Source organism: Rousettus aegyptiacus, unplaced genomic scaffold (assembly GCF_014176215.1).
Source record: "Rousettus aegyptiacus isolate mRouAeg1 unplaced genomic scaffold, mRouAeg1.p scaffold_m13_p_1, whole genome shotgun sequence".
NCBI lineage: Eukaryota > Metazoa > Chordata > Mammalia > Chiroptera > Pteropodidae > Rousettus > Rousettus aegyptiacus.
The window spans coordinates 139072208-139086888 of NW_023416284.1; the positions used below are offsets into that span (position 1 = coordinate 139072208).

At 32.4% G+C, this 14681-nt stretch overlaps 1 protein-coding gene across 2 annotated transcripts in view; it reads right to left on the minus strand.

Moving 5' to 3' along the window:
- ASCC3 (activating signal cointegrator 1 complex subunit 3) overlaps positions 1-14681 on the minus strand; it is a 265634-nt gene that overhangs the window by 198395 nt on the left and 52558 nt on the right. For both annotated transcript variants that reach the window (XM_036220315.1, XM_036220319.1), the window contains exons 6-8: positions 14006-14210; positions 13178-13319; positions 12421-12546 (exon numbers count right to left, since the gene is read on the minus strand). In XM_036220315.1, coding sequence (XP_036076208.1) covers positions 12421-12546; positions 13178-13319; positions 14006-14210 — 473 coding nt within the window. The remainder of the gene's footprint in view (positions 1-12420; positions 12547-13177; positions 13320-14005; positions 14211-14681) is intronic.

A 14681-nucleotide genomic window follows, 5' to 3' on the forward strand; every position in this document is an offset into this window, starting at 1 on the left:
AATGTGTGTGCATATTCTGATATTCCAATGTTTAACAACATACTTGGTATTGATTGAAGAACAGAAATTTAGAAATACTTATTTAAATTGGTGGATTTTAAAATTTCTAATATTTTAAATATACAATTTAATATTAACTCATTTCCATAAAATAGATAATTGGAAAATTATTTATTGGGAAAACAAACAGTAACTTTGACATAAATTGCTTCCTTAAATTTAATTTACTGCTTGTTTTCCCACTTGAGTGAGATCTGAAGCTCATATAGAAGGGTTCCAAATACACTAAAGCCACCAACTAAGTGTAAGAGAAGGACCCAAAGACTGAAGAAGAGCTCAGCTGAGGCTGGGCTGAGGAGGCCAGTGCTTTGAGAACAGTTTCCTCATCCTTCGGGTAGGAAGTATATATGCTTAGAAAAATAACAGATTGCTAAGACTCAACCCAAGAGATTTTCATTCATTTGCCTAGGGTGGGGAATGGTAATCTGCATATTTAACAGCCTCCCAAGTAATTATCAAGTATAAGCAAGATTGAGAACTGCTATCCTAGCTTTCCCTACTCACCCCCAATACAGTGATTATGTTTTCTTAGCCATCTTGTTTTTTCAGTAATTTAATACAACCCATTCTGGAAAAAACAAAATACATCTCACTCAAAAACTGTTTAAAACATGTATCTAATTAAAAGGAGAAGTTTAGTAAGGGCCTCCTTATAAGAAAAATGTTTTGCTTGAACTTCATGTGTAGTAATGAAAAGATTTGAAGGAAGAAATTATGAAACTTATATAATAAAACATGACATTATGTAGATTGCTCAAGGATTCATTGAGTTTATATATTAATTTCCCGATATATTTAAAATTACCCAAAATTACATAATTATTATTTTCACATAACTGAAATTTATCAAGAATGTAAGAGCTTGTTTAGAATGTAAAAAGCAAGGTAACCTATGTTTACTTAGTCACTGTTTGATACGTGCACCATCGTGTCGAATTTAAACTTATCTTCTGTAAACTTCTTGCTCTCAGTTTATAGGAGATTAAATTAAATGATGTAATACAAGGTACCTAGTGAAATGCATAGTATTTACTAAAGAAATATGAGTCACTTTGCTTTATCTTTATTAATTAATGTCATCTTCTACATTACTTCAATATTCATCTTCAAGGAATTTCCAAGTTATTTATACAAAAATAATTCCACTAAAGAATAACCCTTAACAAAAAGATTCAAAGTGTGCCCAGATTAAATACCAAAACTCAGCTATCAATGTGAGAAAGTAAGCAAAGGAACAGTTTACATAAGCATTACTCAGGCTGGGAATTTAATGATACCTAAAACATATCACAGACACTGCTATACGCTTTCTGTGTGTTGATTCAAATAATCTTCAAAATAAACAGTCTGCTGAGGAAACTGAAACAGAGGCAGTTAGGCAACTTGATCCACATCATAAAATGTATGAACAATGAAGCTGGGAATTCAACATCAGTCTTATTTTCTTAACTGGGCAGTAAGTTCCTTAAAGGTAGAGTTATAATTCTAAAGCTCTTGATACCGACCATACCTCCTAGCACAATGCCTTGTATCAAACCAGAACTCAAGAAATGATTACTGATGACTGATGACAAATGCATATATATTTCCAGAGACAAATAATGAAAATAGTAAAAATAGCAAGACGATCATAACAAATATTATGTTTATTATAATAGGACAATGTAACCACAATATACAGATATACTGATGATACAGACTAAGTCCATTTCTAAAACAAGTTGAAATTCCCACGTTATAAGTTAAATTCATCTACTTTGCGTATTTCTGAATGTATCTGAGTTTTAAAATCATTATTCTGGGGTAGCTCAATATGCCCGTAAGCTTTTAATCTTCTCTCTCGTAATTTCCTGCCATATAATTCAATAAAGTATAGGTTGTAAACAAAGTTATTTTGTTAGAGTTCTCCTAGCTAGAGGCAGATGTTAGTTTTAACTTTCTCTAGTTTAGCAGGTATTTTTTAAGCAGCTGGTGCCCTTTTCCTAGTTAGCTGTTTGCGAGTGTTCCCAGTAGACTTTGTGGTACTACAGTTCTGAAAAAGTTCAGGGGCTACACACAAAATTAACTCTCCTTTAGAAGGGAAAATGTAATAATAATTTCTTTCAAATAAGACCTATTTAATATATTTGAACTATAGTTCACTTATATAACAAAAAACATTACTGTTTAATCATATAACTTAAATAATTGGTAGGAGTCACGACTAAATAAAAATTCTTATTTATAACTTTATAACAAAGCTTACCCAACAGATAAAATTAAGCATGTATTGTCTACCAAAATAGAAGACAATATAGCATCAATAGCATGTTTTTCATACATAGTAGGTTGAAAGCATCAAAATTCCTAATTACTTTTGAGAATAAGATGACAAATTAAGTTTTTCCTTACAGTTTCCATAGAAAGATTTTAACACTCCAATACATAAATAACTGGCCCTCCTGACAGTGACCAAGTTTTTATAACGAATGTACCATTTTAAAGTTTCTATATAAAAAGTAACATGGACAAGACCTAATCTCCGATATTTTATAGCAGGCTCACACAGAATTTTGAACACAAAATCAGGAACTGTTCCTTTCTCTATACACCATGGTTAAGTTCATTGTCTCATGTTCTCCAAAGAATCTACATTAACAGCTACAGCCTGCACTGATCCCTGTCTTTTGTATAAGATTACATTAAATTCAAACTACTGATTTTGTACTCAGTGCACTCCACAGTATATTGTTGGTAAATACTTAACATAGATGCCTTCTTATGTCCCCAACTATGTGGCAAGCTCAGTGAAGATGGGGGGAGACACCCTGTATTTCTTTTTCGATTTTTTTTTTTTTTTTGATAGTACCTAACAATGTCTGCCAAGTTACAGGGACATGAAAACTGTAAAGTCCTTTTTTTCTCCCTTATTTTGGTTGATGATGTTAAACATATAACAGAATGAGGAAAAAAAAGTTAATGTACAAAAAGTTAAAAAGAAAACTATTTAGGAACATGATGGTAAAACTAAAAAATTCTAAGGGAAAGGGGAAGATCTTAAAAGCGGCCAGAGCAAAAAATTCACCTTAAAACAAATGACAATTAGATTGATTGCAGATTTCTCAACAAGTAAAAGTAAAAAAGAGATGATTTAATATCTTTATTATGCTAAGATAGAACAAGATAGAATAATATTTCTAATATGCTAAGAGAAAATAATAGTGAACTGAGAATTCTATTACCAGTGAAAATATCTTTCAACAATAATGATAAAATAAAGGCATTTTAGAATAATGAAAATTAAAAAATTTTTGCCACCACCTGATTCTCACAAAAGAAAATTCAGGTAATGAAAAGTTACAGAACATGAAAGCTTTGGATGGAATTTAAAAACTAGTAAAATAGATAGGTAAATCTAAACATGACTATACATACACTAACTGTATAGTAATGACAATAATAAAAATATCTAGTATAAAAACTAAAGACAAAACTAAAACAAATAACAAAAATATCAAAGAAATTAGGAAGAGACTGAAGGTTAAAGGTTTTAACAACCTTATTTCATAATATTTTCTGATCTACTCAACGCTTAGAAGAGACCAAAAAAAAAAAAAAAAAAAAAAAAACAGTTTCCAGGTGTCTAACTATGAAGTTCTGATGGACAGCGCTGTTCTTTTGGGGTTTCTCAATCTTCACGTTATTGACATTTTGGGAATTCGCTGTTGTGAGACGCTGTCATGTGCACTATAGAGAGTGTTCAGCAGCATTCCTGCTTCTATTCAGTAGATGACAGTAGTACCCTCCTCATTGTGACAACCAAAAATGTCTCCAGACATTGCCGAATGTCTTCTGGGGAAGATGTGGGGAGGGGGCAATATTGCTTAATGAGAACTGCTGTTATAGGTAAAGAATGGAAAAGATGGGGTAGGGTGAACTCCTTTTTTATTTTCTTTTCTCATTTTACTTAAGACCTTACTTAGGAGTACAAACCCCACTTTTCCAATAAATTGTAACTGTGAGAACAGGATCTTTTCCTTCCTTGGATAGTGACTTATCTTGGAATGCAATTAGCTATGAGCCTCCTCCAGAGAGAGGACGTAAAACACCCCTTTTAACTTACTACAGCTCTCAATTTCCAGAGTTACCTGCCACTTTTGGTTTTAAAAGAAAACTAATTCCACAGATAAGCACTGAAGACTATTACAACATAGGGATTTTGTGAGCTTTGGTGGAGTAATAATTCTCAACTCCATCAGCTTCACATCCTACTTCATTCCTTTGAAGTTGAGTTTCTCCATTTGAAAGAGGTATTTTTATTGTAAAAAATAAATAAATAAATAAAAGAAACAGAGAGAGAGAGAGAGAGAGAGAGAGTTGATAGCTCCAGAGGTCTGCAGAGAGTCTCCCTCAAGTGAGTCCTGAACAGCACAAGCATATGATAAAACTACTTCAGGTAGAGGAAATAACCATCTGAATAGATTAGAGGAGCAAACCTGACTAAACCTTACCACACAGAGTCTGGAATAGTTCCTGTTCCCACCAGCCATACTGGAAAATATCTTAACTGGGAATTAGAGTACTCAGAAGAGTTTTGCCTTGGTAGTGGGGCAAAATTAGTCCTAGACTAAATGCTGCTCTGGTCTAATTAAGAAATTTTAAAAGCAAGCCCTGAAAAGATCAAACTAATCCAAAGTAACTTAGGTAAGTCCCAGAAAAAAATTAAAGAATATTTATTTATAAGAATACAAAAATATCCAGCTCTCAACAGGTAAAATCACAATGGCTGGCATTCAGTAAAAAATGATCAGGCATGCTAAAAAGCAGAAAAAAATTTTCATAAAAATAACAAATATTTATCAATTAAAATCAATCCAGAAATACCAAGCATCACAGACTGTTCAAAAGCTAGAGCAAGGGTCAACAAATTATGGCCTGTGGGCCAAATCTGGCCGGAGGCCTATTTTTCTTTATTTTTTATCAGCCTATAAGCTAAGACTGATTATTACATTTTGAAAGGGTATTTTAATAAAAGAGGTAGTAACAACTATGGAACACAGAGACTCCATGCAGTCTACAAAACATAAAATAATTACTATCTGTCCCTTTACAGAAATAGTTTGCTGACTCCTAAGCTATAGAAATGATTGTGTTTACAGAAACATGGAAGATATAAGAACCCAAATCAAACTACTTAAGATAAAGCTACAATGATTTAGATTTTTTTAAAAAATACACTGGATGGGATTACACACTACAAAAGAAAAGATATGTGAATTTAAAAACAAAGCAATAGAAACCACCTGAAATGAAACATAAAGACAGAAAAATACTCCCCTCTTACACACAAAAATAATTAAGAGAACATCAGTAAGCTGTGTGACAACTTCAGGGACCCTAATATACCTTACTTTTCCAATAGTTTGTAACTGTGAGACCAGAACATTTTCCTTCCCTGAATAATGACTTATCTTAAAATGCAATGTATTAGTCTCCTTAAGAATTTCTGAAAAGAGGAAAGGGAACATAAAATTATTTTATGTTGAAAATTTCCCACAGTTGATGAAAACTGTAAAACCAAAGATCCAAGATGTTCAACAAATGCCAAGCACAAAAAAAAAACTTAAAGAAAATCACACCATAGCAGTGGTAAGCAGAATTTTAAGCTGGCTCTCAAGATTTCCTTCCCAATCCCTCCTACCAACTCTACAGTGTGAAGAGCTTGCACAAACCTCAGCATCATGAATATAACTGATTTACTCCTTTGATTAGGTTATACTATATGGAACAGTCAACCTTTAGGTAAAAAGACTGTCTGGATGTGTCTCACTGAATCACATGAATCTTTCAAAGTCAGGGAATTTTTCCAGCTGCCAAGAGAATAAGTCAGAGATTTGAAGCACACAAAGGATTCAAAATTCCCTTGCTGGCTTTGAATATGGAGTGGGCCACATGCCAAGAATGAGGACAGACTTTAGAAGCTAAGAATGACCAATGGCAAGGAAATGAGACTTCAATTCTATAATTGCAAGGAAATGAATTTCGTCAACTATCTCAATGAGTTCACCCAGAGTTTCCACATAAGAGTTCTGTCTGGCTAATATCATGATTTTGCCCTTGTGAAACCCTGAACAGGAAACCCAGTCAACCCCATCCAAAAAGGACCTCCAGAACTATGAGTAATAAATAGATGTTTTAGGTCAGTAAATTACTGTTAATTTCTAATACACTAACAGAAAGCTAATATAAAGTCACATACTCAAACTGCCTAAAACCAGTGATAAGGAGAAAATCTCAACAATCAACCAGAAAAAAAGGACATGCTATATCCTGAGGAAGATTAAGAATAAGAGCATACTTATCAGAAACAATGTAAGCAAAACAAAGCAGTCACATCTGTAACTACTGTGAAAAAATTTTTTGTCAACCTAGAATTCTATATCAAGTGAAATATCTTTTAAGAACAAAGACAAAAATGAAGACTTTGTCTGATATACAAAGCTGAAAGAATTCATCACTAACAGGTTTGCACTACAAGAAGTGAATACCAGATAGAAATCTGGATCTACACAAAGGTATAAATGGTACCACGTAGATACACAAGTATAAAAACCTTTTTTTTTTTCCTGGTTATTATTTAGATACCATAAAAAAGACTGCCATAGAAAAAGAATAACAATGTATTGTGAGATTTAAAACAAATAATAGAGGTAGTCTACATTTACATGTTTGTTTATTCATTTATTTGTTCTAGTGGTAATAAGTACTGAAAAAATCTGACAAACAAATACAGCAGCAAACAGAATCAGAATTTCATGGCTCCAATTACCAAGTGATGTTAGGTATGTATCAAGAGAAATTAGAATTTGTTAAAATGATTAGAAATTTAATTTGTACTATATTGTTTCCTTCCTCATGAAATTTATAAAATCTACTAAGATCTTTATCGATGTGAAGAAGAACATAACCTTATTTTTCAGCTTTAAACTTTATATTTGTTATTATTTCATGATACCACCTCCTAAAAAGGCAGTGAGTGATTCAAGGCCCTGGTTCTGATGAAACTGACAATATGCTTGATAGTGTAATAAGGAGCTTGTGGGAAGTTTCAGGAAAGGCTTTTTTTCAGGAGGATGTTTAGGTTTTAGTGACATTTCATCCTGTTCAAGTTGATCTCATGAAAAAGATCCATACCCTGAAGTGTTTTTCTGGATGCTTCTTTTAGTTTTCCTGCCTTTGTAATTTGATCAAATCAAACTATGTCAAGAAATCCTTTAGTTGTAGGATTCCCTCAGGTTCAGAGAATAAAAGTAAAACTAAAGAAAAAGTAACATTTTTTTGCTTATTCTATTTGACTTTTTCCAAACTGTCAATCCTGAGAAAACCACAGATGTCATAATTATGACTCATTTCTTTAGTTTCTATCAGTTAATTAGAAACTACTACAGATGTCTAATACAGTGACTATGATATTTAGGTCTTCCTGATTTTGTATGTTGAATCCAATACTACTCTATATGTGTTTGAGACGAAAGAATAGGTGAATGGCATAAATATAATTTCCAAATTATATAATATAAACATAAAAAAATATAATTTCCAAAGTAATGATAAGTCCTCATTTTACCCGTTCTCTGACTGATCTCACCATGTCAGTTTTCATTATTACATTTATCATTTTAAGCTAACATTTCAGCTAAAATGTATAAGTACCGACTGCTCGTTAGTGTTTTATATATATTAATTTAATCCTCATCATAAAACTATGAGGTAAATATTGTTATCCCAATTTAACAAATGCAACACTAGATCATGGACACTACCTGCCCAAAGCCTCACAGCCAGAATGTGGGGAGCCAAGTCAAACTCCGTCAGCCTGGATTCAGAGGCCTTAACTTATCATGCTCTTAACCAACATAGTATGATACCTCCTGGACTTAACATGTACAAATCTTTTCCTTTTCTTTTTCTTCATCTTATAAATAATACTATCACTCACCCATGTTGCCCTGGATGTCATTCTAGATTCTTCTCTCCACTTCATCCACTCTAATTGATCAATCATCAGATCTTATATATATGAGTAGCTAAATTATTGTTCATTGTCCTATTTTTCATATAGGCTGCCACTTTGTTAATTTACGCTTGCAACATTTCTCTTGAACTACTGCGGCAGCTCTATTCAACCTTCAGTTCAGCATTGCAACCAGAGTAATACCTCTAAGTGAAAACACTTGATAACTATTTTTAAGAAGTAGTAGTTCCAACAATATTGAGTCTTTAGCATTTTTCTAAGCTCTTTGTGTGCAGACTAAGTCTCTTTTTATTTGCAGCCACTCTCCACATATATCTCACATGTTAATAAGACTGAAATATCTATTTCCAGGGCACAAAGTGTTTCTTGGTGCATCCTCTGCCTGGGAAACACCCCATCCCCTTTGTCTATCTGGCGAAATCCTATGCCCTCAACATTCACCTCTATGAAGGCTTCGCATGTGCACTCTATAGTCTGTCTTCTCTGTGATGCCATAGAGTCTTATACAACACACCCCTACTGTATCAGTTATTTCCAAGGAAATGGTGTCAGCCAGATACACTACACTAAGTAACTTGAGATCAGGCATAATATCCTTTTGTGTTATTTCTCCCAGAACCTAGACTTTAAGCAATGGGATTCAAGAAACTAGGGTCATAGAAAACCTCAAATTCTCTATATTCGGATTTTATACAACTCAACTTTCTTAACTTCTCAAATGAAACATTATATATCTTTCATATTACCTTTCCAAAAGAGATGTTACTTTTGGGCCAGTATTCCTTTTTTGCTAAATAACATTCTACTGGCAATTAAAAAAAAAAATACCTCCCAACTGTTAAAATAGACAGAAATCAACCTATTTAACATTAATGAAATAACGAACCTCTTTTTTTCATAATATCAAAGAGATAGTTCTGTCTGCTTTGCATCTTTCTCATTCTACATTTCAGTAACAGCACCCATCTTTCTTTTGGAAAATTCCTCCTTGGCTCCTGCTGGCTCATGTGGGGCTGACAACGAAGAAACGAAAGTGAGCAGTCATGGTCAATAAGAGCCCCACACTTCCACCAGAGGGAAAGCAGCTGGTGAAGCAATGAACTGGTGACCCAAGCTGGAAAGTCAGAGTTCATCCCAGGAGTTTTCTTCTGGCAGAACTCATGGGTAAAACCCTCTGGCCTTTTGGGATTAGAGTATAGGGAAAGCAGAAATGTTTGGAGTGATTATCATATATTTTTCCCTGGTTACCTGGAAAAAATCTATTTGGAAGTCAGGGGGATGAAAAGAACCAGAGAAACAAAGGGGAGGGGAGTGGGTAAAGAAGAGGGAGGAAGAAATACAGGGGAAGGGAAAGAAAACAAGAGAAGAAAATAAAGAGAGACAGACAGACAGAGAGACAGAGATGCAGAGTAAAAGAGAAAGAGACAAGGGCAAAGGAAAAGATCTGACAACATCACACGAACCTATATATCCAGCTTAGTACAATGGCAGCTGTACTCTTGGACATTCTGGTTAAGAAAGGCCAATAAATTGTCTTCTGTTAAAGCTTGCTTTGACTGATTTCTCTAACTTCCAACTGAATGAGTCCTGACTAATACAAAAACCCATCTAAATTTTTTTACATGATTCCCTTTCCAAGAATGTACAAAACCCATTTAACAGCAGTAAGAGCAGTTTTGCACATCATTTTATAATTTAAAAATTCTCCTTATCTTTTTAATCAAATTATAGAAGTAATTTAAGAAGACAGCACAAATTTATCCGATGCGACATCTGGTCAGGGAGAAAATATAAAAGCATTTATCTATAGTTCCATGGGACTGTTAGGAATGACATGTAATTATGATTTCAGTGAAAAGAGAAAGATACCATCTTCAAGTGCACTTTTCCTACCTTTTCTAATAAATATCCAAGCCAAGAGAAGCATGTACTAAATTAACATTCTGCTAACACTTGTGTTTTCTCCTGCGGTCTATTTCACACTTATGACATCTGGTGGGATCATTATCTACACCGATATGATTTCAAATAGTCTACTTATGTATTTGGAATGACACATTGCATTTGAATGTATTACTTCTCAATTATTATCGAACCCTTAAGGAAGTGCAAATTAAAACCATAATGAGAAATCTCTACACACTATCAGAATGATTAAAACATAAATATAAACAATACATATTAAAAATATAAATTAAAATAGCTAAAGTTTAAAAAAAAAATAGTGATAACACCAAATGGTTAGTATGTAGAGAAACGACACACTGAATTGCTGGTGGGGATATAAATGTTACTTTAGATAAAAGTTTGGTAGTTCTTATAAAACTAAACATGACCTAGCATTTGTATCGCTGAGCATTTAGCCCAGAGAAATAAAAACTTATGCTCACACAAAAACCTGTATACCAATGTCTAGAGCAGCTTTATCTATGTTACAGATAGAATAGTGGTTCCCGCCCACCCCAAATTCAGAAGTTAAAGCCCTAACCCCCCAATGTGACTATATCTGGAAATAGGACCTTTAGGGAAGTAACTAGGTTAAATGAGGTCATCTGGGTGAACTTTAATCCAACAGAGCTGATGTCCTTCTAAGAAGAGGAAGAGACATCAGTGATTTTTATCTGCTCAATCTGAGCTCACACAGAGAAGAGGCTATTTGAGGCCATAGGGTCATAGTGAGAAAGCAGCTATCTTCAAGACAGAAAGCCAATCTGCTAGCACCTTGATCTGGGAATTCTAGCCTCCATGGTGAAAAAAATAACTGTCTACTGTTTAGGCCACCCAGTCTGTGGTATTTTGTTGTAGCAGTATGAACAGATTTATACAATTCATAATAGCCTCAAACTGTAAACACAGATGCCCTACAATAGGTGAACAGTTAAACTGTGGTCATCCATATCATGTGTGGTAGACAGAATACTGATCCGAATGATGTCCACATTCTATCCTGGAACCTATAAATATATTAAGTTACATGGCAAAGAAAGGGCTGTAGAAGGAATAAGCCTGTTTGGAAAAATGCTTTTACTTCTACAATCTAAATAAAAATGAATGAAGTATTTATTTAGAAATAAGTATGAAGGAAAAATAAGCCTGTTTCATTCATTATATAGAAAATGAATGTCAATATTTTTACATGAAAAAAGTTAGTATTTAATATATAACTCTGAATAAACCTTAATGGTAATGATGCTCACAATAATTAGTTTAAAAAGGTTTACATATACAATTATTTAATTCTGTAGGCGCTCAGCGCAGGCTGCATTTCAGAATCACCTACAGAACTCCAAGAATCATCAAAATATAGCTATCTTGACTAATGGGGCAAGGCATTTGGATTTTGAAAAGTTCTATAAGTAATTCTGAGGAATAGCATGAAACCCACTAATACGAAATTTAATTATAATTTAGTCTACTATAAAAACTTATTATGGAAAACAAAATTATAACAATAAAGTACTGTAATAAAGGCATAGAATGGAATACTGTATATGGTAAATAAAAATGATACTGTAGAAATATGTTTAATTGACATAGAAAGATATATGTAACTATATATACAAACATACACAAAACTACATATACAATTGTTTTTGTAAAAAAAAAAAATACACATGCACACACATATATATAATAGAGTTAATTTTGGTTGGCTGCGGTTATTCATTATGCTGCTTTACGCTGCTCTTTTTGCTTGCCTGTATTACTTAATATTTCTGACTATGATATAAATGTGTACATATATATAAAGCAACTTCATTTTGATGACAGAAAATATTAACTTTAAATAATGTGTATACTTTAAATTTAAAAATATTTTATTTTGAAATAAAGCAATTATGGCAAAATTTTAACAAATGGCAAATTGAGACAAAGGGTATATGGATAGTACTATTCACGCAACTTTTTCATAGGTCTGAAATTATTCGGAATTCAAAAGTTGAGGAAAAATAAAGTAAAATAGTTTAGAATTTGCTTGCTCCTTCCCCAAATAATATTCTATTCTATTCTAAATTGGCCATTTGATATATTGATATAGTACATGAATCCTTTAAAATATTTTACTTAAATCAGTTTATAAAAGTTAAACTAAATACTAGCTGAAATAACCAAAATAAACATGAAGTTATAGAAATATATACAAAAATGTACATAAATATGTTTAATGTGTAATGAAATATATATATATATATAAAAACATATATGCATTTTTAAAAACTTTGAACCAACTGCATATCTTTTTATTGTATTAGCTAACTGGCTTTTAAAATACTTTTCCCAATACAAATCCATTCATAAAATGTATCAAGCATCGAAATATCAACTGTATGAAATAATTGTCTCACCTCATCTAAGTCTTGGATATAAACTGGTTTTTCCTCAAAGCCAACTGGCATTGGTTCACTGTAGGGAATCTTTACTTCTTCATATATCTTGTTATTCTCTCTTTGAATTCCTTCTGGCAAAATCATCTATAAACATCAAAAATTAAAATCCAATAAAAATTAAAAATTAAAACAAATGCTCTACGATAAATATTGTTTAGTTAGAAAAAGGGAGAGGAAGAGAGAGAAAACACAAAAAACTACTGGTTTTATGACATAGCATTGGAATATAAATTTAGCTAATTTAAAGGAAAGAAAAGCTAAAGAAAACAAAAGCAAACAGAAACCATACACACACAAAGCATTCATGTATCAGGTATCTCATATAACACAGGAACCATGTTATGTTGATGAATCTCAAAGTATACATTAATTAGATGATATTCTTTTAAGACATGTACTCGCAAGCTAATAAAAATGTGCAATATATATAGTGTAAAGTTTAGTTAAAAAGCCATGAATCTACTAAAATGCAAAAATACGAGTTCCCTAAATACATTTTGCAAAAATACAAGAACAAATACATTTTGAATACCTAGTATGTGTCAAGAACTTTACATACACTGCATCATCACATCTTGCCCAGCATTTTAAAATACAATTTAGCATAGCAGAGTGAACTAGTACTAGAGTACCAAAGGAAAGAGGAAAAATCTATGTGTCATTTCCTCTAAAAATAGACATATTATCCAAAAGTGGTCATATATCAATGACATACCTTTGCACCAGCAATAAATGCTGATGTTCTCATGGCTTCAGCCTGGGAATCATAAACGTGGGGATAACGTATTTTTTCAAAGTCCATGTCTCTCTGCCTGCTCAGAATTGGGACGCTTCTAGCATTCATAAGTGCCTGCTCCCTGTAAATATAAACACAATAGGCTAAACCTGACATTTTTATCTTGCAAAGGAAAGTACATACTAAAACAAGGTCACTATAACTATTTAAGGTAGGCTTCCATTATAAAAAAGAAAACGAAACTCTACAAAGGAAGAGATTGGCAATTCTGATATTTTCTATATAACCATATAAGAATCAACACATTTTTAGGTAACATCATTTGAGAAGTTTGACTAAATGTTCTTTATTCATAACTTTGTCACAACCCAAAGATATTTAACAAGGTACAAACTTCTTTTTAAAAATGAGTTTCAACATTTCAAGATCAAGAGTAATGCCTTTTCATTTTCCTCCTTTCTACTTCTAAATAACAACATGGGGAAAAGTGTTCATTCATGGAGACAAAAGCCTCAAAATAAATTTGTGTAGGCCTCATAAATATTAACCTAGTGATGTATGCATAGTATCTAAAAATAGCTTACCTCTGTAATCTAAATCTCTCAGCTAGATGCAACCAAGAATATTCTAATTAAGCCTATCCCTGCTTTCTTATCCCAGAAAATTAGGCTTTTGTACAACAAAATTCTATTCTTGTAAGAAACATGACTGGAAGAATCACATATATTATTAAAACTAAAAAATGATAATGATACATAAAAGTAGCAATTACAGCACAAGCAATCTTCAGCTTCTGGCTTTTATTACCTTTGTATCCGCAATTCCTTAGGATCAAAGCACGTAAGTCCTTCTAAAACTTCTCCATCTTCTCCAGCCTTTTTCTCTCGCCTGGCAATTCTTTTTTCTTCTCTGCGGTATTGTTTCATTAACTGCTTTTCTTGTTCAGACTGAATAGTTACTTGACAACCATAATTGGGTTTAGCATTTTCTCCTAAAATTTTTTTGCAATTGTCTACAAAGCAAATTTAAAACATCATATTTTACAAGTTTAACTTTTATGAAAATCATCCCCCCCATCGAAACACAAGATAGTACAATTCTCTAATAAATTCATTTTTCAAAACTGGCACATTCGATTATGTGTTTTAAGGAGAGATTTTTTTAAATTGCAATATCTAAATGAAATTAAATAGTGGCTTAAGAGAGAAGTCAGCAGATATTTTCCTCTTATAGATTAAACAGTTTAATGTTATAAATTCTTACATATAACATAAGGAACCTAAAAATTAGATTTTATAATTTTGAAATAATTTCTATTTATATGGTTTCAATATATAATAGTTACCAATACTAATTAGCATGTACTGTTAACATAGTAATAAACTATATTCTTTACATACTAGATAGGACATTTCCCTACGTAATAGGTTTTACTATGTTAAATTATATGTATGTTATTACTTATTTATATGTGAAAGAAAAT